Source organism: Acomys minous, assembly GCF_964271855.1.
Source record: "Acomys minous genome assembly, chromosome: 13".
In the NCBI taxonomy this organism is placed as follows: Eukaryota; Metazoa; Chordata; class Mammalia; order Rodentia; family Muridae; genus Acomys; species Acomys minous.
Genome location: NC_140495.1, coordinates 59643747 through 59668053, shown reverse-complemented (window position 1 = coordinate 59668053; position 24307 = coordinate 59643747). Strand labels below are relative to the sequence as shown.

General features: G+C 46.7%; 1 protein-coding gene across 5 annotated transcripts in view; it reads right to left on the bottom strand.

Moving 5' to 3' along the window:
• Positions 1 to 63: 63 nt before the first annotated feature.
• Positions 64 to 24307, bottom strand: part of FAM168B (family with sequence similarity 168 member B) — a 31911-nt gene continuing 7667 nt past the window's right edge. For 2 of the 5 annotated variants that reach the window (XM_084753044.1, XM_084753045.1), the window contains exons 3-8: positions 16996 to 17076; positions 11238 to 11273; positions 6850 to 6992; positions 6579 to 6777; positions 4828 to 4957; positions 64 to 4100 (exon numbers count right to left, since the gene is read on the bottom strand). In XM_084753044.1, coding sequence (XP_084609170.1) covers positions 4845 to 4957; positions 6579 to 6777; positions 6850 to 6992; positions 11238 to 11273; positions 16996 to 17076 — 572 coding nt within the window. In that variant the 3' untranslated portion in view covers positions 64 to 4100; positions 4828 to 4844. The remainder of the gene's footprint in view (positions 4101 to 4827; positions 4958 to 6578; positions 6778 to 6849; positions 6993 to 11237; positions 11274 to 16995; positions 17077 to 24307) is intronic. The other 3 variants (XM_084753046.1, XM_084753047.1, XM_084753048.1) reach the window with 3 other exon arrangements.

Genomic DNA, 24307 nt, shown 5'->3' with positions numbered 1-24307 from the left:
AGCAAGTACTAGTCAGACCCTCACCTCTGACAAAACTTACATGGAAAAAAAATAATCAGAATATGCAACACAAGTCAATCTTTATTGAAAACTGCAGTATTAATACATAACAATTCCTGTTACAATAAACGTGCTTTTAAGGATTTTAAATCTGAGCTCATCTACTCATCAGATTGCATAAAAAATTAAAACAGTATGAATTTACATCTACTTGAACTGGCCCGGGATGGACATCTGCCCGTTCCTTTGTATTGACACATGAGTTCAATGAAGAGGCAGGGATGCCTTTAACACTGGAAGACAATGCTGACTTAAGCATAAAAAAAGTACCAAGAAAAACAGTGTAAAAAAGAGTATTTAAAAATAAAAGTTTAAAAAAGAAGAACCTTTCTGTTCAGTCACAGCCTATTTATCAGGCTCCTTGGGGCCACCCGTGCTGAGAGCAGTCCCCAGTCTGACCTAACTGGTCTATTATACTGCTCACAGTCTGCAGCAGACCCACCCACTGCCCTCCCTGGAAGCTGCTGTCACCCATCAGGTCCTCACATCTCAGGTAGAACTACTGCAGTCCCTGGACAGAAAAGCTGCTGTTGTCTCCCACCCATACTTCTAGTAAGCTTCATTCCACAGGGTTTCTGCTCTTCAGATGTACAGGGAAGGGGTAGGGAAGAGAGGAATCCTCTAGACACGGGGAACTTGACTGTTCCTATCCAGACCACACCAGCCTTTCTGGGTATCACGCCATCAAACACAAAACAGGGGGCAGGAGTAAGCAACTCAGGAAATACGACGGTCTTGGAGGTGTGCTGGACATGAGAGTAAGTTCTGCACTCCACTGGTCAGCCAGCTGCCCTCCTGCCCTCCAGTAACCCTCAGAAAGCACCAGAGGAAAGGACCAGCAGCTGCCACAATTGTCACTGCACCCTGGGAAGTCCTGCACCATCCAGCAGTGTCAGGTACACAACTACAGACCTCAGCTGCTGAGTGAGAGAAGGTGGTCCCAGTCGGTAATACTGCACTGCAATATTCAGGAAGGAGAGGGGAGGGCATCTGAAGCAGCCCCAGTGTTTAAGGCTCCCAACCACAAAGGCCCAAGTCAGAAGCCAGTGAGCTCAAACCTCCCCAAGAACGAGTTTCCTTTCACTGTAACACGTCCCCAAGAAACACCTAATCTGATCCTTCAGCCTCCTGTCACAGCAGAATAACATAAACAGAGGCAGTAAGATGCCAGCGCATGGCTGAGGAAAGGCAGGACACTCAAAAGCTACTCCCCATCATGGTAACTGGTAGGCCAATAGCCACTCAGTGGTTCTTCCAAGGAAGACCCAAGACAGGGGACAACTGTTCCAGAAGAGCACTTCCATGCCTGTAGCCTACCTGGCCCAATCCTGATAGGGCCAGTCTTCTCAGTCAGGGAGCTCCCAGGCTCCTCACCCTCCATAGCTCTACAGAGGTTTAACTGCGAGCAGCAGCAGGGACAGAGGAAGGAAGCTGCCCAGCCAATGCTACAGGCACGAGGCTCTGCCTGCCCGTCTGAATTCTAAAAGGACTCTGGCCAGGGATGTCACACACAGAAAGCACACTTTCTTGGAATGTTCCTTGATATTTTGGGGATACTTATGCAGCCATACAACAGGACACTGACCAAGTTCTGTCCCTTAATTTTACTGAAACCTAATGCTGCTGAAATCACCAACTCTGACAGTTGGCTACTTCCACATGCCCAGACTTTCACCTCATATTTAAGATCTTTCACCAGCAGACTCAATAGCTCCTGACCTGATAAGATCCACAACAGAAGATTTCCACACAGATGAGTTGTATAATACAGAAGAATCTGTTAGTCACTCAATTCCAAAGAAAGAGAGGATGAGTTTTAGCTGTTACAGGGCAAGTGGAGGGGCTGGATCCCACTCGTCTTTCTCCTGAGAACTCAGGGCCTATGGAAGCACACACATTGTGTGCAGCTGTAAGCAGGCCCAAAGACCTGGAACTTCCTGCTGCAAGCAAACAACTCTACCCTCTACAGGCAGGGAGACAGGTATGTTTATTTGGGGGTAGGTGAGGGGACTTTTTCAAACAAATATGAGAATCACAGGTATATTTATTTGCTCTACTGATCTGTGATTATTCACCTGGGAAAACCTTCTGTCTGTTGAGTCCAGGGAACCCTTGGAAGTAACGCTGTAAACCCCACCACAGGGATGGGGTCCCAACATGAAGTACAGATACAAGCTGTGTGCCTACAGCAAATGTTTCTGTATCTGTGCACTGTGTGCTTTCTTGCTCCACTCTCCTTCCAATACACACACACATGCACACACGCATGCACGCAGGGGAACACACATACATGTACACACACACACTGTTAAGTGCTCATGAGGCTATTAAACACACTCATCAGTAAGTATTCTATGTTTGTGGACATTAGGAATGAGGAATCTTCTGTTTACACTGATCCATGCAGAACTCTTTCTAAACTTTTAAAAAAATAAAATGCTAAAAAAAATTATGGAGAACATTACTATAAAAAAATAAGGTTACCAAAGGCTCAATATTAGATGACTCACCCTCTAGCCAAGTTAACTGCTAATGAGGTGACTTCTACAGCAACATGGAAGCCCTGGCCTAGCTGCCAGAGACAAGCATCCCTTCCAACCAAAGCCCCAGCAATTCAATGAAGTTGAAAAAATAGCAACCACATCCCCCACCTGACAGACCCCAGAGAGATCCTCATGCCCCGCCCTTCTGACCCACGCTGAACAGAAACTCTTCCATAGTCAAGCTGGGCATATTGAGGCAAAAAGAACCTCTTGATTTCTTATGTACATACTCAGATTACACAGTCAAAATCTTTCCCACAACAAATCCTGACAGGCAAACACATTCCAAAACTGCCTGGCCCTTTCTACGTTCCGCCTTTGCTTGGTACTGAGTGCCTTCAGCTACAGAAGAGTGGCCAAGAGACTCACAGACCACTTCTGCAGGCTTTTTAAGCCTCACCCAGCTAGTCACAGAGGCAGGTCATCAGGTGAATGACCCCAGTACAAGCTACATTATTTCTACATTTTTAGACATAATCACAGTCCTGTTTCTCTACAAGACTAACTTAAAAACACACTTATTCCCTTTTAACCAGTCTTAAATATACAACATTCTCCACAGCACACAGCTGAAGTCTCTGCCCTTCTTTGTGGGACGACTCAATTATTTCTCAGGGGAAGGGAGGGGAGGAATGGTTCCCTAGGCAAAACACAGCAAGAGACAAACCCACCTCAGCGTGGCTGCTTCTCTTTGACATCTTCGTCCTAGGCAGACAGTTTAGTTCTACACTGGACTTTCCCAACAGACTCACTATACGTTACCCTGCTCTACTGACAGACAGCCGTCACCCCAGCTCCCATCTTGCCGGATAAGCTTCAGGGACATCCCGACTTCCCAGAGCACGCTCTAGCTGGAATGAAGGAAAGGGGCCCTGCTCTCCCTGCCGCTGCAGTCTGGAGCCACCGCAGGCTCACGCTCTCCCCGTCCCTGCAGCTCTCACCAGGATTGGCCAGAGCCAACCAGACTGCTGACAAGTACAAGTCTGTGTCCCTAACTGGTAAGCCCAGCATCCCAAGAATCCCCTCCAGTACTCCAGATGCTTCAATGAGGACATTCACTTGCACACATGTAACTCTGAGACTCAGCATACATGACAGGAGTGCATGAGTGACACAGGCTGTAGAACACGGTCCAGTCCTTTGGGTTTTGCATATGTTTTGCATCAGTCACTGCAGGTAGATTGAGCAAGCTTTGTTTTTGTGTTTGTTTTTTATAAACATGCATTCAACTAGATATAATTCAGAATAGAGTAATACTCCCTTTTTATCATTACAGTTAGCTAAAAAATGTGCCAGGCAGTCCACAAAACAGGATTTGCTTTAAAACCAACCCACGGAGTTACTTGGAGACTAGCGAGCTGGGGCCTGCTGGGCTGGGACGCAGTTTTGTTTAGCTAAGTGTCGAGAGCATTAAGAAGAAAGTCCTGGTTGGAGGCACAAGGCCTGCAGCACCAGCTGTGGGACTCAATGAAGTGACTGCACAGCTCCATCCTCAATCTAGGAAAGAAGGACAAGCATTAGACAGAGCCCTGGCACCTCTGCTTCACTCACTCCAGAGGGCAGCAGACGCCAGAGCTGCTCGCCTGGTTCCCACCTCCTTACACACTGCTCCTGTGCCCCCTGCCTCACTCCAACTGGAACCCTACAAACTGCAGCAAGCAGAAGGGCACTACAAGCCCTCTACAAAAGCAGGAAGATGCACACTAACACTCAATGGCTTCCTTCCTTCCTTTCTTCCACTTTGGGAGGTCCCACTACTAAAGCCTCAAAGCCCTGCACATTTGGTGTAAAGAGCAGGTAGGCTTTTCTCTTAGTGCTTAGGAAGAGGGACTCTCAATCAAGGAAGTGCCTCCAGCAGGCTGTCCTGTGGGCACTTTCTTGATTGCTAATTAATGACATAGTACCGAGCAGTGCTCTCTGTGCAGGTAGGCCAAGGCTGCATAAGGAAGGCAGCTGGGCAAGGAGGCAAGCTAGAGAGAGCAGACTGATGAACACCTGTGCTCCATAGTCTGTGCTTGGTGTCTGCCTCAGACCCCATTGTGACGGATTGTAAGTGTGAGGCAGACCAACCTTCCCTTCCCTAAGGTGCTTTGCTCAGTGTTTATCACAGCAACAGAGAAGCAGACTAGAACAGTGTTGAAATCTCAAGTCAGTCTCCCAGTTTCCTCAGAGAAGTACATCTTCACCAGAACCCACCCAGGCAGCATACTTGACTAGTACTCACATTTATTTGCAGGGTAATCACCACTGAGGGGGCACATAGCTGTAAGTGGGCGTTCCTGGGGCTCGGTATGTGGGGACAGTGACCGGGTGAGGGGCTACAGGAGTTGGAGAATGAGCAGTCAGCAGGGTACCTGGAAGAAAGCAGAACACTTCACCTAAGAGGCACAAGTGACCACTCCAGCAGAGATCTACCATGAGGCCTCTGAAACCATGTTACCTGGCTTCCTTTGGGGGGGGTGGGGGATGGGGGGAAATGGGGATGGGATGACAAGGGAAGAAGAATGGTCTTAAACCTGAGGGTCAAAACTCTGAACAAGTTATCCCAAAGTGTTGAAAGGCATCGTGAACACAGCAGCCTGTGGTCACAGGATGCCTGTAACTCCTCTTCAGACCATGCACACTAGTTCTGGCAGATTACACGACTACAAAATGAAAAGGTGACTATTACTCCCCTTAAAAGGAAGGATACTCTGACACATGAATTGCAGAGGTGAACTTTGAGAACACTGTGCTAAGTGAAAAAGCCAGTGAGGAGAGGATAGTGTATGTTCCTCTTATATGAAGTACTGACTATTGTCAAATTCAGAGACAGAACACAGAACAGTGGGTGCTACACCTAAGGGAAGGAAAAATGGAGTATTAGTTTAATAAGTACAGGAATTTTAGATTTGCAGGGTGAATGTTCTGGAGACCTGTTTCACAACAACATGAGTGTACTTAACACCCTGAGTTTTACACTGGAGGGAGAAGGGGACAGAAGAGAGAGAACATGAACACATTCAGGAGGGCACTCTCTGTTCCATAAGCATGTACACTCAGCAGTGGCCTGCATGGCTCTGAGGTTAAGCCACACCTCCACACCTCAAGGTGAGGGTAAAGCCTTGCTGCTCACACTCATGTGGGAGCTGTCCCCAGGTGGTGGCGGCAGCAGCAGCAGCAATCTATGCCGGTCTTCTTTAACAGCAAATTTAGAAAAATCAAATGGAGACGATAAGTAAAAATAGACAGAATCCCACAGTGTCATAGCTGACATAATTTCAGGGGGAAAAAATTCAATGGCCTGACACCACCCCCTGCCCCTTAAATCTTAGTCATAAAGAACAAAGTGACCTTGTATGAAACAACTTGGTGGCGCACGCCTTTAATTCCAGCACTCGGGAGGCAGAGGCAGGTTGATCACTGTGAGTTCGAGACCAGCCTGGTCTACAAAGCGAGTCCAGGACAGCCAAGGCTACACAGAGAGATCCTGTCTGGAAAAACAAAAACAAAACAAAACAAAAAAAACCCACCAAAAACAAAACAAAGGCAGCTACATATACTGAAAGGTCAAAAGGTGGCCCCAACCCATTTTTCTGATTGAATACATGTCAAAGGATTTCGACAAGCAGCTATTCCCTCTATCAACACAAAGCCAGCTTTCTTCGAGAACCTTTCTCCTCATTACTGACAAGTACCTGCCCCACTGTTCACAGTGTAGCTTTTCACTGCAAGAGCCAAATGAGGGCTGCCCGACACTCCTCGCTTCTCCTGGCTACCTAATCACTAACAAAGTGTGCTCTGCTCCATAGTGGAAGCCACTTGACCCATAGCCTGTTCCTGAAAGGAAAAAGGAAAAGGAGGGGAGAGGGCACTCGGTTCACACAACTAAAGCCATGAGATTCTAATGACCAGGGTCAGAAGCGCCATGGACTTTCCCCACCTCAGCAGCTCTCAGGCTGCCACAGAACACACACACCAAGAACCAGGACTCACCTGCTGACATGGCCATCGTGGTCCCAGCAACCATGCCCATGGTGACCCCACTGCCTCTAGGAGGAGGGATGGGAGCAGGGTAGACCGTGGCTGGCATGCCATTGGGCTGCACCACAGTGGTGTGGTGAATGACGTGCGGGGGTGCTGCATACAGAGGCTGTGTATAGTACGTGCCTTGCTGTGGGGAGAACAGAGACAACTGCCAGACGGTCCCAGGGCTGTAGAGATATAATGGAAAACTCCCCCATGTGTGGGGCATGCCCACGCATACCTGAGCATACGGGCTCTGCTGGGGGTAGGCACTTCTCACTGGGTACACGGCCGTCTGGTAAGGATTCGGGGAGGAGGAGTATGGTGGCACAGCTCCGCTGGTTGGGGAACAGGACACTTTGTAAGGTGTGCCAGGAGTGTAGCCTGGAACAAAAAAGCCAGAGGCCTGAGTTCACCTGGCCAATTCCAGACAAGGACAAGTACGCAGGGAGGAGCCAGGGCCACCAGCAATCACGAACACATGGGGGATCCGTTGCCACTGCAGCCCTGACTCTCCTCTACAGAGACCTAGGGTTCTCAGCTTGGTGTGCACGCATGTATGTGCGGTGGTGAGTTCTGCAGAGCATATACGCACATAAGAACCTGTTCTGTCCTGCTGGAACAGAAACTGCCATGGCCTCCCTAGGTTCAACCTGGCACTAATGGCATATACACCTCTTCACCCTTCAGTTAGGGTCCAATCTTAGGGAAATAAACATGTGCACACAAAAATTTCACTGCAAACAAGCTTACCTCTATGTTGCTCACTACAGTGAAACTAAAGAAACCAACCAAACGCCAAAGCCCGGCAACACACCTTGGTTAAGATGTGAGTCAAAGGGTAGGCTGACTTGCATAATACCCACCAAAGATAAAGTGAACATGTCAATAAAGCAGACTGTCAAACAGAAGACATAAGAGGAAGAGGAAATGGGTCAGTGGTTAAGAGCACATACTGCTCTTGTAGAGGACCCCAGTTCAGTTCCCAGCACCCACATAGGGACACTCACAACTCCAGCTCCAAAGGATCCAGCCAACTTTTCTGCCCTCCAATGGCAGTGGACTCACACACAGACCATACAGACATGCCCCCACAACCCCCCAGACCTATACACAGACACACACACAGGTACATACAGACACACAGACACACACACACACGCACACGCACACGCACGCACGCACTTCTTAAAAATCAAAGGAACAGAGCACACAGGCTACATGAGGAGGCAGGGAGAAGATGGAATCCTACAGCCATGTGATGTGAGGCTGTTTTCAGAGGCTGTACTCTCAGGTGGCAGGAAGGAGAATAAGCACCTGACCCCACCCACAAAGTCCCTTGCGAGCTGCAGGCTACATGAGGGTCTCCGAAGCTGAGGAGAACAGGGCTACTGGGGAGGCAGAGACTCAGGGCAGGGAGTTCAGATCCTGCACCTGCCTGTCCTGTGGGACAGGATCTTGCTGATTCACAAGACAAGCTCCAAGACAATTGTACTGAGTGAAAGCCAGACAAATACATGCTGCAGCTAGCTGACAGGAAACTCTGGGAAGAATTCAGTGACTGAAAAGTAGGCAGTGGCCAGAGGCAGGGGAATGGAAGCAGGAGGATGAGCCTTTCAAGAGTGCAAACACAGGCCATGGCTGCAGACACAGCCAACAACTCCGAGGACAGGTTGTAGCTCTCATCCCCGACTCTACACAAGTGCTATCTGAATAGGCCACGGCGGCCTTTTTGTTCTTGTTGGGGTAAACTTGAGGCACAGAGCACTCAGCTGTCCATGGGTGTGTCAGAATCACAAGCTGATAGATACATGTCTCAGAGATGCAAGCAACACCCCCTCGGGAGAAAACATGCTCTCCAGACTTACACACAAATCATTATCCATGGGAGACTGATCCAGCCATATAAACACTACTTGACAATCATTAAGAAAAAAGTACAAACGAATCTCAAACCTCGTTGGATTTCCAAAGCAAGCCAGACACAGAACAGTACATAACAAATGGCCTCATTCACATATGCAACAACTGGCCAGTCCACCTCGAAATAACACTTGGCATGTGTATTCAGAAATTCCAAATATGTGGAAGAAATCAGGAGGGGAGAGGAAATCGAAGCCCTACTAGCATAAGGAAAGCATCCTAAGTTTTGTTTTGGGCGATGGCTCCACAGAAGTTCAACTGTGAAAATCCATCCAAATTACACATTAATGTGTGTTTGTTAATAAACTACCTCAATTTTAAAGAATTAACTGATTATAAGCAAATTGAATTTGAAATTTTAAAGTTTCAATTATATTATTAGCAGAGAGAATTAATAACTTCTACAGTATCTATCATTTAAAAATATGTCAACTTTCAACGCTAGTGCTTTGCGAAAGAAGCCAAATATGCAGAGGTTCCCCTAGGCTGTATAAAGCAAGTTAAAAGACCAGAGCATACACAAAGCCTGCCATAGTTCAGGTCTTAAGCCTTCCTCAAAGGCCCATGTGGTAAAGGCCCGGTCTGCAGGCCTGAGCTATGGCAGTGCAAGAGGATGGGGCCCAGAGGAGAGAAGCCTTTAGGGCATCAGGACTGCCCTCTCCAAGTGGGGCATGGGACCTATCCATGGGGCGAGTGCTTTTGCTTTATGAGATTCTGCCTACCACATCCCCCAAATATCGGGGCTTAAGTGATGAATAGCTCCAAAACCATGAGCCTGAATAAACCCTTTTTCTGAGAAAGAAGCCACCTACCTTGGCCATCTGTTACAGTGGTAATGCGCTGTCACCACCACGCCCTTCTCCCTCTGCCCACCTCTGGCCTTCACAAAGGATAAGAATGGGAATGACAGACATGGCATGCATATTCTAAAGCTCAAGTTTTTAAGTATGTTCAATTTTATTTATTATATGTCAATTATACCACAACAAATGTATAAACCATTTTTAAGTTAGGGAAAAGCCATGTAAGATCCATCCCATTCACGTTCAGTGATACTGCAGGGAAAGGTCCAAGGTGAGCCTAACTCCTCCACGGGAGCACTCTAGCCATGCAGGAGCAAGCACCTGCCACTAGGCCAATGTTCCCCCTGTAGATGAGCAGGAAAACTCCATCCTCTCCGAGAGGTAGCTGACGTTCACAGGACACAAGGAAGCAGGGAGGCAGAGCACTCACAGCAGCGTGCAGCAGGAGAGGGAAAGCAACTCAAGGGTAGCAAGGCCGACCCAGAAGAGAGGGAACCGTGGGGGCTTTCCCTTCCAAACCAGCCCTTCACATAGCAACCATTCTCACGCAGACAGTGCGATCACTGAACAAGGTGACCTTGTGATCCCTACTCAACTATTTAAATCTAGTTTCTGCCCTATTGTTTCCACGAACCTCAACTGAGTCATCTTGCCAGATCTGGGCATGGAAGTACATGTCTGCACTCTTAAGGCTGCGGCAGCAGACTATGGATTTGAGGCCAGCATGGGTCCATTGCTTAAAACCAAATCCACAAAGGGGAGAGTGAAATCCTCTGAGGAATCACCAAAGTCACATGAAGAAAATACTAGCAATCAAAGTGCTGAAGTGGCCAGGCAGTGGTTCTCTGAGTTTGAGGTCAGCATGGCCTACAGAGTGAGTTCTAGGACAGCCAGGGCTACACAGAGAAACCCTGTCTTGAAAAACCAAAATACAGAGGCTGGAGAGATGGCTCAGAGGTTAAGAGCACTGGCTGTTCTTCCAGAGGTCCTGAGTTAAATTCCCAGCAACCACATGGTGGCTCACAACCATCTATAATGAGATCGGATGCCCTCTTCTGGCCTGCAGGTGTACATGCAGATAGAGTATTCATATACATAAAATAAATACTAAGAAAAAAATTTTTAAAGGAAAGAAAAGCCAAAATACAATACAAAACCAACAACAAAGTACTCAAAGCACTTTGAGAACAGATGCTAGGTGTCAGGCTCGAGCCTCAATCAGTCTGCAGTGCTAGTCAGTTTCACTTGGGTTTAAAAACAGGGCCCACGTTATTGCCTAACAACAGAAACACAAGAACAAGCACGCACGATACAGACTACACATCTGGAACCTGGAGCACTACTCATGAATACTTTTGGTGTGGCGACAGTGGTATATATCCTTTTAGAGACCCTTCTAAAAATCATCAACATTATGTATGGAGGGGACTCAGAATAACACAGGAAAAGTGATAGCTGTACAAATGACACACCAACTTTGAGCTGGTGGCAATCGAAGCCAAGTGGCTGGGGAAGTGGGGCTATACTCTCACCAGCTTGGGATGCACCTGAAACTGTTTCTAATGAAAACTTTCTAAGGAGGTGTAACACTGCACCTAAACTCTTAGTACTCAGGAGGCTGAGGCAAGAGGATCAAGAATGCAAGACAGGCCTAGGCTACACAGTAAGATCCCAATTCAAACCACAGTACATAGGCATCCACATAGCAGCTCACAACCATCTGCAACCCCAGTCCATGGGGCCTGACACACTCTTCTGGCCTCCTCAGGCACCAGGCACACACAAGGTGCACACATATACATGCAGGCAAGCACTCATATATATGAGTGTTTAAATCTTAAAGGCAAACAAACAAACAAACAAACACAAAGGGCCAAGAACACAGCTCAGACAGAGCACTTGCCTAACATGTGCAAGACCCTGGGTTCAATCTCCAGCACTGCAAACAAAAACAAACAAAAATCAATTTTTTAAAAGACAAAGTATTTAAGGTTAGGCAAGCTGTTAACAGATTTAAAGGAGGCAAAAGATATACATTTGACTTTAAAAACAGATTCAATATGTAGCATTAAGTAGATTCTCATTCCAAATACTGAAAACTACTGGCCTTTCTCGGTGTGATGCCTTCACTGTCCTGGGCAATGGCTACTAGCCCACAGTCTACATCCAGAGAACTACTGGGAGGTAGGATACAGGTGCAGAAAATGTCTTTACAGTGGAAAATTCTCTAAAGCATGACTCCCTCACAACCTCCTAGGAAGCTACTGAAGGAAATACTCCACAAATGCAAAGTGGGAACTAAGGAAGGCAGCAAGGACTGAACAGAAGTAAGACACAAGCCCCAGACTCCTGCAGAAGAAGCTCCAGCATAGGACCTAGGCTAGGGCATGAGCTGGGCTTCTCAAAGAACACCAAGAAAGCACAGTACCGAACAGCCAGTGGGCCAGAAACACGCAGGCAGAGATCAAGAGTCCTATTAGCCTCCCGAGAGGCTCCAGGAACAGCAAAGCAGACACAAAAGAACCATATACACCTACAATAAAGGATGCCCACAATAAGGATAGGCCAGGGAAGTAAACAAGAGAACAACTAAGTCCCAAAGGTCAACAAGAACAAAATAGTAACAGGGACAGCTAAGCCAAGCCCCTGAGGGAAGAGCCACAACAAACTGACAGCAGTAGACATCAGTGGGGTCAAGACAGACAGGCGTTCTGACAGGCATCCCTTCCCAAGACACAATGTCACAGAGCCCAGGAAGACCTCAGATTCACTATATGGCAAATTACTTTGAATTTCCACCCCTCCTGCCTCTGTCCCCACAGTGAGCTGCCATGTTGTGTTCTGCAGCATGGAGCAGTGCGCACTAGGTAAGCACACCCAGGCCTTTGCTTTCATTTAAAAAGCTCTCTAGAAGTTTAGGCATTGTTCGACTCTGTCCATATACACCTTTGAAAGAGAAAGACTCCTGCAACACTTTTATGCTGTTTCCTCTCCAGTAGCCAGCCAGACAATAATCTTACTTCAGAGACATAATTCTGGATTTAAAAGGGAAAAGGCCTATATTTTAATTTACTGTTAAATATCCCTCATAACCAGTGTCAAGACCACTGGGACACTGTGATAGCCAGCTCAGCTGAACTGGTACTTGCTGTAAGGTGCTTCTGTGTTGGTGTTTGCCTAACTAGCTCACCTTATAAGACATGCTATAGCAGGGCATGGTGGCGCACGCCTTTAATCCCAGCCCTGGAGAGGCAGAGGCAGGAGGATCTCGGTGAATATGAGACCAGCCTGGTCTACATAGTGAGTTCCAGACCAGCCAGGGCTACACAGTAAGCACTATCAGTAACTTTTTCCTGAGGTGTTTAGGTAATTACTGCACCTGAGCCATTCAGTGGGCACAGGACCAGGAGGACCTCAGCCTGCCCGAAGTCTGATCATGGACAGCTGAAGTTCCACCAGGATGAGATCATAGTCCCCAGCATGCCACCACCAGAGTTAAACTCAGTTCCCAAGGAGGTTACAAGCATGGAAAGCCCACACCAGATCCATCTGTCTGCGGCTCACATTTGTTCAAAGTAAATGCATCTCCTCTACTTCCAGATCATGAAACAATATATCACCAAAGCCACCACAAACACCAAAATCTCAGACTTCTGTGACACATTTACATGTGGACTAAGAAAAGGGGGCTGGAGAGATGGCTCAGGGGGTAAGTGCACTGACTGCTCCAGCAAAGGACCCAGGTCGAGCCCCAGCATCCACGAGGCAGGTCACAACCACCTGTAGCCTCTGGCCTCTGTGGACACTAAGCATACACATGGTACACAAACACACATGCAGGCAAACCCTCACACACATACAAAATAAAATAAGTCTTAAAAAATGGAAAGCACCACAGCATTGCAAAAGCGCTGAGGAAGCCATGTAGCCCCGCTCCTCTACGCCCGATTAGATCAAGAAGGCAGAACTCACAGAAATTCCCTTTTTTACTGCATCTAAGTGATGCCCAGCCTGGCCTCCGAACAGGGAGATAGCACTGCAAGGACGCACAAAAGAGGGGTACACAGCTCTAATTACATCAAGTGCCAGCAGTAATGGTGGGACACCAGGACCTTCCGAGCCACCTGCCCTAACCCGTTTCAGACAAGCATGTCCTCCAAGGCTCTGGGAAACAGCAGCAGCACACCCAGGTAACCAGGCACTGCTCATTCCGCAGAGGCTCCCAAGGCAGCACGCTGGGTCGCTGCTGCTCCTACTGCTCATCTCAGCTTCTGCATCCACGGATCCTCTGAGAGCAGTCTTGAAAAGAGGACAAGGGCTCATTTTTCTCTGTGAGGAGAAGGTGGTCAGCATTTGTTCCAGGCACCCCTTGCTTTTGGCAAGAACATCTGAATTGGCCTCAAGGAACCCAAGGCTCGTTTAGGAAAATTACAAAACTGAGCTAGAAGTTTTTAGTCCTTTTCCTCTCATCTTGTTCCTAAGAAGAGACTGGTGTAAGCAGAGCCAATGAGTACAGATGGTGCACTACAGCATGGGTGCAGGAAGCAGCAGTCCACACAACCAGTTCAATTTAACCCAGCGCTACACACCATTACCCCAAAGGAACCACAGACCTAAATGTACATACAAGCTAAAACTGCTACAAGGAAGTCATTTTGTGCTGATTTTCAGAATACCAAAAATGTAATCCAAAAAAGAAGAGAATAATAACCTCATTAACTTTTGAAAACTTCTCCTCTGTAAAAGATCTCAGGGAGGGGTGTACAGACTGGAGAACTTGATAAACAAAAGAATGCTTTAAAGCGCATCAACAGAACAAACCTGGCTGGAAGCAAGTGACTAGCACATCTCAGTTCTGCTACGCAGGAGGCTAAGGCCCAGGAGTTCCTGCTAGAGACGGCTCAGTGATTAAGAGTGCACAATTCCCAGCAACCACACGGCTCACAACCATCTATAATGTGATCTGATGCCCTACTGGTTTGCAGGTGTACCTGCAGGTAGAGCACTCCATACATTAAACAAACAAACAAATCAAGAGTGCATACTTCTTGCACAAGGTCTGAGTTCAGTTCCTAGCACCCGCACCAGGTACCTTACAACTGCCAGCAGCTCCAGCTCTAGGAACTCTGATGTTTCTCTGGCATACAAAGAATCATAAGGAACATACATACATACATAAAAACAAATACAATCTTTTAAAAAACAAAACAAAAAGTGGTTTGGAGATACTCCAGCAGCTAAGAGCACATGTTGTTCTTGTAGAGAGCCAGGTTCCGTTTCCAGCATGTCCATGTACAGTGGTTACCTGTAACATTAATTTCAGGGGACCCAACACTCCTGGCCTTTGCAGGTTCTTGACTTGCACATACGTACATGCTCACACACACAAATATAAAAACAGATCTTCCAACAAAACTTGTAAAAATAAAATTACTAAATGCCTTAAAAAATAAACTTAGTAACTAAAACACAGTTAAAGATGTACACGACTGAGCTCTCCTTTAGAGGGGTGCTGGTGGGGACTGACCCTAGGCTTCGCACAAGCTGGCAACCTGCTCCATCAATGATCTTACCCAAAGCTCCTGTTCTGCTCTTTTTTTATTCATGTCTTTATTTTACTTTTAATTATGTGTTACATGTCTGTACCCATGTATGTAGGCTAGCATCAGAGTTCCTGGAGCTGTAGTTACAGATTGTTAGGAGCTGCCTTGCATGGGTGCTAGGACCTAAAATTTGCAATGGTAGCAACTGTTCTCAGATACTGAGCTGTCTCTCCATACCTAGTTCCTCATTTACTCTCTTGTATGAGATGGAGTCTCACTAAGTTGTGCAGGCTAGCCTTGAGCTCACTGTGTAGCCCAGGCAGGCCTTGAGCATATGATCCTGCATCAGCCTCCAGCGTAGGACAGGTCTTGTGCCACAAGGCCCAGAACACAACTCTTTACCAAAGACAGTTAAATGGAAAATTAACACATGAAAGATGATCAGTGTTACTGTCATGGTAGTTCAAATCAGAACCACAATGGTAAATTATTAGAGACCCACTAGTGTGCCAAGACAGAAAAGCCTCACCTCATCATACCAGTGCTGCCAAGGATACAAGGATACAGGGGATAGAACTAATAAATACATAATTGATGGAATACAGATAGCACAGTCACTCTGGAAGACTGTTTTTGGCAGTTTCCTACCTGCCCTAAAATCAGCTACTCCATCCTTTTGTATTTACTCAACAAAAAATAAAAGCATATATCCACAGACTTATGCTAAGCATCCAGAAAAATTCACTTGTAAAATGAATTTTAAATACAAGTCCCAAATTCAAACAGCATAAAAGCCATTAGCTCCCCAGCAGACACACAAGTGATGTTTTCCATACAATGGGCACAAGCTAACAATAGAGAGAGAACATAGTTACAGGTACCACAACAGCAAAGTCCAAGTCAGTATGTCCAGTAAAAGATGCCAGTCCAGGAACAACCAAATACATCGTATGTGAGTCCATTTACACACAAAAAATTAGAAAACATATCTACAGCAAGAGAAAACACATCTGTGAATCTTTGTAGCCTGCGAAAGTTGAAATAGGCAGAACAAAATTTGCCCAAACAGGTGTTTTCACTGCCAACTATGATAAAGGTACACTTTACAGCAGAAATGATCAAATACACATTATAAATACGCACAATTTGCTATGTAACAAATACAAGAACACTGCTTAAAAAGAAGCTACAGAACGTAAAGTGCCTTAAAAAACAGACAGGGTGGGAGAACTGCCGGGAGCCCTGCAGAGTAGCACTGTGGAAACTGCTAAAGATGCTTCACAACAGTCTCACTGGCAGGCGCAGGAGAGCAAGTGTATGAAAAGGAGGCAGACAAAAATCACAAGAGGGAGGAGCTGCCTGAGGAGAAAGAGGCCACTATGAGAAGGAGCCAGGAGGCTAAAGCAGAGACTTTGTCTCCCAGAGATGAGAAATCATTAAGATTCTTCTAGGCACACTGCCATGTAAGTCACATGATTTCAGTGAACAGGAACAGGAACCTTGGACAGCAATCTTCAAAGCAGAAAGACCAGGTCCAAGCTTCTTCTGGCTGTGAGCTAAGAAGGTTGTCAGGCTGGGCACAGAGGACGAGGGTACTGGCAGACTTTTATGAGTCTCAAGTAAGAATTCACAGGAAGGGCACTGCTAGTTGCTCCTCTACCCAAAGCAACTGTGCATCTAGAGCTGTGCAGAGCATAGTACTGTCCCAGAAGCCTTGCCAGACAGCTCCCACAGGACAAGGCATAAGCCAGCAATTTTAACCAGGCATTTCTTAAATCTGAAAATGTTCTCATGCACTGTATATGGGAAACAGAGGGGTTTGCCTTTAAAAATATAACTACAGCAGTGTGGACAGAGCTTAGTGACAAAGTGGTCTTCAGTCGCCAGTCCATCCGTCCTACCACAGAAAGCTATCTGGCACAAGGAATTACCTGTACAGGCCAGAGGCTGTTGGCGAATCTGGGAAACTCAGTAAAGCAAAGCTTATGTGCATGGAGACCTAAGCTTGACTAGACTGACCGACAGGTCATTCATAAGTGTAGAAAGCCACCCAACCACAGATCCCAGTTCCACGCCTCCTCCCCACTGTGCACAAGACACCTGCTGTCCAGTACATACCTGTTTGGAAGGTAGGATTCGCTCCAGGGTACATGTTAGGAGAATAGGCAGGCGCTGCTGCATAGCCCACAGGAAAACCGGCTGCAGGGAAACACACAGCACAAAAGCATTATCAATTGCCTTGAGTCACCTTTTCTCAGAAGTTTGATGAGTCACAAATATAACCCAGTCTGCTAGATCTATAATTAAATGCTCACATTCTACAACTAGGGGGGAAAAAAAACCAGGCAGAAACTGAGTTAGCAGTCCACTGTCCAGAACAGCTGAATTAAGAAGCAGGCATGCAGCTTAGTGCGGAGTAGCCCTCTGGAAGTGTGAGGCCCTAGGTTCAATCCTAGGACCAAAATAACTACAGACAAGCCAAGCCACTTATGATGGTGCACGTATTTAACTTTAGGCAAAGGCAGGTCAATAACTGAATTCTAGGCCAGTGAGGGAGGTCTACATAGCAAGACCCCGTCTAGATAAAAAAGAATAGATAAGTCATAATTTTAAGTAGAAGGAAAAAAAAATCCAAGATGGATCTCAAAACTTCTGTGCCACCCCACAATCATGCCCTGTGAGGCAGAAAGTGTTCAACATCATGCGCCAGGTCAGAATTCTCCCCTGGCTCCACTACACAAAGTTGGAGAGACCCAAGATCCAAAGTGGGCTTGGGCTCACCCAAGAACCTACATTTGCTGATGGTTGGGGGTTGAGGGGGTTAAGGCTACACTGGGACTGCAAAGATAGAGTCACATTATTGTATTTAAAAGCTAGCAATTTCTGTTTTTCTTCTTAGGCACTGTTCCAAACTTTGTCTTCACATTCTGAAGTTCTAATCCGTGACTTCCTCAAGTTCAAGGTGGACCAGGTTTGTCAGTATCATTATATACAAGTCTTCTTACTAAAAAGGGCTCTAATTAACCTCAAAAATGCCCAGAATGGGAAAACACAATCAGAATCCGCATATAAGCAAGATCACCCGTCTTCTTTCTGGAGACAGAATCCTCCTGCCACTGGGTATGGAGTGCTGGTTTTATAGGCATGTGCAACCATAGCCTACTTTTCTGTACACGCACCATGGAGTCCAGGTACCCTTGGGCATGAGAAGATGGTGTCAGAACAGACACTACAGACCTTTATAAGCTACTGCTTGAGTACTAAGAACAGAAGCCAGGTCCTCTGATTGGCTTGTAACCTCTTAGCCAATGTCTCTAGCACCTAACATGACTTGTCTTCAGACAGACACAGACACAGACACACAAGCACACACAGAGTTATCAATAAGATATTTAACAAAATACTGCCCCTCTGGTGTTCATCAGGAAAGGGAGAGTCAGGTACCCAGTCAGGCCTTGTCAGAGTCCAGGATTCCTTGTGCCCCTTCTGCCTAGCCTGACAGAAGGACAGCGGGGTGCTTTCACAGCCTCAGAACACAGAACCCAGTGTCCCCAAGCCCTGACTACTACTGTTGCTTGTGAGGAGCTGTGCTTCTCTTTCCTACCAAGATTGTGCTGAGGTAGCTCAAAGGTGTCCTCCAGGGTCCTCAAATGGTTTTCTTTTTTTCATTTTGTGAGATATGCTTTCATGTAGTCCAGGCTGTCCTCAGTCTCACCATGTAACCGAGAATGACCTTGATGCTGTGATCCTTGCCTGTGCCTCCCAGGTGGTATCATAACCTCCCAGGAAATGTCCCAGAGTGAGACACTCAGGACTAGGTGAAAACTAAGGGTAGAGCTCACAGCATCTGAGCTAACTTCCAAAGACAGTCCTTGTGACCACAGCTTGTGTGCACATGTGCATGCTGGAACAAAACTCAAGGCCACACATGCTTGGCAAGCACTCTGCCACTGAAAACCCTGGGAGGAAAGGGAGGGTTCTTTGAAGGTTTTGAATAAAGCTCTAACCCTAACTGGCCCACAGGTTGAAAAGCACTGTCTTAGCTGAGAACAGGGCTCCTCTACCACAGAGAGTCATCTGAGCGCACAGCTTGGGGAAGATCATACGGCACCTGCTTAGCCAGCCAGATCAGCCAAATCAAGCCCAGTGATGCACAGGGTGACAAGCTGCTAAAGGCCAGCCCGTCCTCACATCAAGTTCACTGTTCCATGACAACCCTGCTCCCCGATCCGACCTCCCCACAGCCTTCCTAAACAACCCTCAGGTCTGTGCTGGGATGGAGTCATCACTGCAACGGTGCACAGGAGCCCTGTCAGGCCTCAGTGGCTCCTGCATGATCCAAAGCCTCCATGCTGCTTCCCTTGACCTTCAACGAGCCTCCTCTACCTCAGCAGAACAGCCAAGGTCTCTTCTGGATTGTTTCAATCCACTTGCTTTCTTCAGGAAGTAAGACAGTGAGTGAGCAGTACCTGAATCAACTTTACTCTTTTTAGGTGTCAAGGGCAATGATTTTTATCAATGTCCTGTGGACCAACCGTAAGAGTCACTAGAGGCCCAAAGGAAGCCTAGCTGAGCAGGATCCATTCACTCACAGGACACTGCTTAGGTACCAGAGTACCAGTTAGGAGCAAGAACTTTTAATGATTTATTTTTAAAAAGTCAGATTCACCACAAACTACATCATACTCCACAGGCTTCTTCAATAACTGCCACAAAAATAAAAATTCCCTCATGTTTCCCTCGTAACTCCTCAGGAAGCCCTCTGCCCCAGTGCCTGTTACTAGAGTCCATCCCAACCTTCTAACAGTGAGTTAACACGCCCTGAAACTGAATAAAACAAGCCGACAGGCACTTAGTCTAATGGGCTGAATCACGGCATCGCTGGGCTCTGTGTGGGTATCACCACCCCCTTCCTGCCTCCTGGGGAGCCTTGCTCCTCCTATCCTGTCCTGCTTCATCCCTCCAGTCACACGGTGCTCATCCTACCCATCGCCCTGACCTAAACTGAACACAGGCCATCTCTCCTAGGCAGCCATCCCCCAGGGTAGCAGCGCAAGAAGCTGATTGCAGACTCACAGCAGACTCTTCCGCTTTCCACCATCTGGTTGGAAGGCTTCCATGCAGCAAGGCTCAGCAGTACTGTGTCCTTGTGCTCTTCCCAAAAGGGCCTCCAGCGGTTACCCAGGCCTGCTCCTTCCACATCAGCTCTACCTCCTTAGCACAGAGGCTGGACAGGTAAAAACAATCCTAACAACTTCAGAGGAGAGCATGAACTAAGTCAAAAGACAAATCAGGGTGTGTGTCTCCCCTACCCCATCCCCGTGCTGGCAGTCAAACCACAGGGCCCGACAGAGATGTATACAGAAGATCAAAACCCCAAAGGGGGGGGGGTGCGGGGAATTGAACTTACATGAGCCCCAACCACACTGATAGCATTTCTTACAACTCAGCGCCGTAAAGCATGCTGCTGTTAGCAAGGCTATGAGAAGCAAACACTCCTTCCAACAGTATAAAATGGTGAAAATCCCTACACAAGTCAGCTTGACAGTGCCCTAAATACTGAGCAAGTGCTTACTTTCTTGGACTCTACCATGCTGGTCACTGTCCTCAACATACTTATTAAAAGTACAAGGCTAATTTGCATGCGACATTTGGGGAACAGCAAACCCTTCAAATAACCAACACTAAAAAGCAAGGGGGCTGAATAAGAAAGTCCCTCAGGACAGGTTATTATTTTTATATGGAAGAGCAGGCAAGCCCCATGAACTCGTATGGGAGCGGAGCGGTTCCTAGAATGCATTATTTGGCACCTGCACCAGCCTCTCTCCAGAAACATCTGCAGTCTGAGAGGAGGAAGACCTCTTTTACCTGCCATTTTTGCTCCAGGCACCTAATGATGGCTGAGCCTTCCATGCTGAGCAAGCCAGTCTGAGGCTTTTCCTACCCAACAGCTTTCTCCCGACTGTCCATAACATCACCATCGTAAATACTGCTTGTGTTCCTCACCCATTCCCACTGTACATTATGTTCTGTGTAAGGATAAATTACATTACACAATTTGTCAGTGTTGAGCACCGACCAAAGAAACAAGTGTGAATTTTGGTGGTCTTGTAACACTGCTGTGATAAAAGCTGGACCCTTAAAAACCCCTGAAACCAGCGGCAGTCCTCCTTAAGTCACGCCTGTACGTGACAGCTTCCTGCAGAGGAATGGGCCTGATGGATGCTCCACACTTCAGGATGAGGGCCAAGGGAAGCAGAGCCTTGCCCAGGCTGAAATACACACATGCACCCTCTGAGTGGAGGGAGAACAATCACAGTGCTAACTGCTGGGCAAGGAGCACAGCAACTGGACAACTCAATTTCTAATACAATGCAAGAAATAGGACTGCATGACAGAAAGCAAGGAAAGTCCTTGGCAAGAGAAGCAGAGCCAGTGGCAATCCAGAGACTGCAGCCATCAACAAGCCAACTAAACAGTATGCTGGAGGAACAGGGAGAGCAAGATGGTCTGACTCAACACATGGATTCTGCAGCAGATTCAGGCACGATGAACAAGATTAGTGAAATGCACACTGAGCTAAGAGACAGACACAAAACACGGCACTTTCATACACTATGGATGGAATTACAAAAGAGAGGAGGAGACAGAAAGTATCTGCAAAACTCCTGCCGCTATTGGGGGAAACAAGCTAAACCCAAGAAGCCCTCTAACTGCTGAACAAAATAAAAGCACTACATCTAGTCACAGCACGGGGATGGAGAATAGCTACAGAGCACATGCAAAGCAAAACCTATGGTAAAAACCTGGGACAATACAGCTGTATCTTTAAGGTTTGAGAGAAAGTAACGGCCAATATAAAAAATCTGTAGTCAGTGTTGAGGGGGAAAAAGGAGGAAGGGGGGAGTTCCTCCCAAAAGATAGACCAGATTCCTGGAAATCTTATGCCTATTACCTTATACTGAAAAAGACGATACATATGGCTGTGACATGAGCCCAATGGTAAATATTCTTCCTCATGCACACAGAAGAGAAATCGAAAATGTGAGCAGAGGCAAAAGTGGAGTGACAGCAGAAGGTGACAGTATAAAGGTCACCATCTAGAGAGGCAAGCAGTGGACTCTGCTCAGAGTTCCCGAGGGAATAACAGCCCTGCCAGTACCTTAATCTCACACTTCTGGATTCTTGAAACAACAAATTTGTTTGTTTGTCTGTTCAGTTTTCGAGACAGGGTTTCTCTGTGTAGCACTGCTGGCTGTCCTGGACTCACTTTGCAGACCAGGCTGGCCTCAAAGTCAGAGATCTGCCTGCCTCAGCCTCTTAAGTGCTGGGATTAAAGGCATGTACCATCATGCCTTGAGACATTGATTTTTATCATTTTAATATACAAAATAATTAATAGACATTATAGGAAACAAACATTCAGCAAAAATTACATCGCCAAACAAAAGCAAGACAGATGTCAACACACCCACATCACATCCCCCACTGCACACATCACCCCACTATACCCACACACACACTACCCATCTACCTACAAAGTCAGTAATAAAGCTGTAGAAAAGAATTTTTTTTAATTCCAAATGACATACTTAGAGAAGTATCAAAGGAGAAAGCAATGATGGCTATAAAACCATTGTTACCATAGCAGCTATCAGTTAGTTGCGCATCATAAAAACAGGGCCACAGCTAGGTGTGGTGGTGCACCAGTAGGCCCAGCACACAGGAGGCAGAGACATGTGGTTCTCTGTTCAAGACCACCCTGGCCTATAAAGCAAATTCCAAGACAGCCAGAGCCACACAGAGAAACCCTGTCTCAAAACAAAGACAAAACCCATTGTACCTTCAAGCAGACAACAGCATGTAAGACATAGTACAAACATGTGATAACATTGCTTTAGCTTGACATGAGCATCATACCTGTAATCACTGTACCAAAAGGACTGTTAGAGGCCTGAGTCACATGGCCAACCCTGCAAAGTGCCAAAGCTATTAGAAGGTAAGACTAATATAAGTTTCATTAGTCCAAAAGATGGCAACAACACCTGAATCCAACCTGAATTGCTTTTTGTTTTTTAAAACACCAGAAAACAAAACAAAATGTGGCAAAGCCAGCAAAATGGCTCAGTAGTTAAAGCGCCTGTTGCCAAGGTGGACAACCTGTGTTCCATCACTGGGGTCTACATGGTGGAGGAGAGAACTGACTCCTGTAAGCTGTCCTCCAACGTCCTCAAATACCTAGTGGCACATGTATAGAGCACGCACAATTAAATAAGAATAATAATCCCTCCCCACCCCCAGGCAGGACTTCTCTGTGTAGGACTGGTGGACCTCAACTTGCTTTGTAGACAAGGCTGGCCTTGAACTCAGAGAGCTCCACTAGCCTCTGCCTCCCCAAAGTGCTGGGATTATAAGTGTGTGCCACCATGCCCGGCCTACTTCCTTTAAAAAGACAGCAGGGAATAAATGAAAATTAATACAACCAGGAAACAGGGGCTGAAGATATGGCTCAGTGGTTAAGAGCACTTTTGGCTCTTGCAGAGGATTCAAGTTCAATTCCCAGCACCCACATGGTGGCCCACAGCCATATTAACTCTAGTTTTAGTGAGCCTGACATCACCTTCCACTTCTACATTCTACAGACAGCAGGCACGCACATGGCACACACACACACAGGCAAAATAATCAAACGCATGAAATAAATAAAATAAAAAAATGAATAAATGAGGAAACAATAAGAAGCCAGTAAAACCAGTAATTATTACATAAAGCACATTTGGAGGAGGAATTCCCTCCATATCCCATGAGCCTTTGTGCTTGTCATGCTGGCCTAAGATTCTAAGATTCTACAGGTGCGCAATTCACATGTCCGACCCCCAGCTACTAGGACCCAGCACTAAGATTCACCAACAGTTTACTCAGTGAGGGAGACTTTAAAATACCACCCCCCACTGCCCCAGGACATACAAGGTACATAAAGGTTTTAAGACATAACTGAAACGACACTTAACATTGTTACAGAAGCTTTCTTTCAAGTGTCTTTACAGAAGAAAAAAAACCCAAAACCCTACAGCCTGGTTCGCTGTAAAGTTCTCTTGAGCAAGAACAGGTCAGTGAGAGGCCAAGGGCCAGAGCATATGTACCAAGGGCTTGTCGGAAGCTGTGTCTGTGCTGCAGCACAGCTGAGCATTGTACAACCCACAGAGCCTCACTGTTCACACTCTGATCTGCATACAGGTGTGCCACCCGCCTAACTGAGCAGCAGGAAAAAGTGAACACCTTTTAACATCCACAGCCTCGCCAGCCTGCTGAGCAAAGAGCTCAAGTCTTAAGCAAAGAGTATCTCAGACTAGTATCACGGGGCTGGCTACTGCCTGGCTCAGAGTCGCTCAGGATTCTCTTTAGCTATTCCATTTAAACTAGTGAGAAA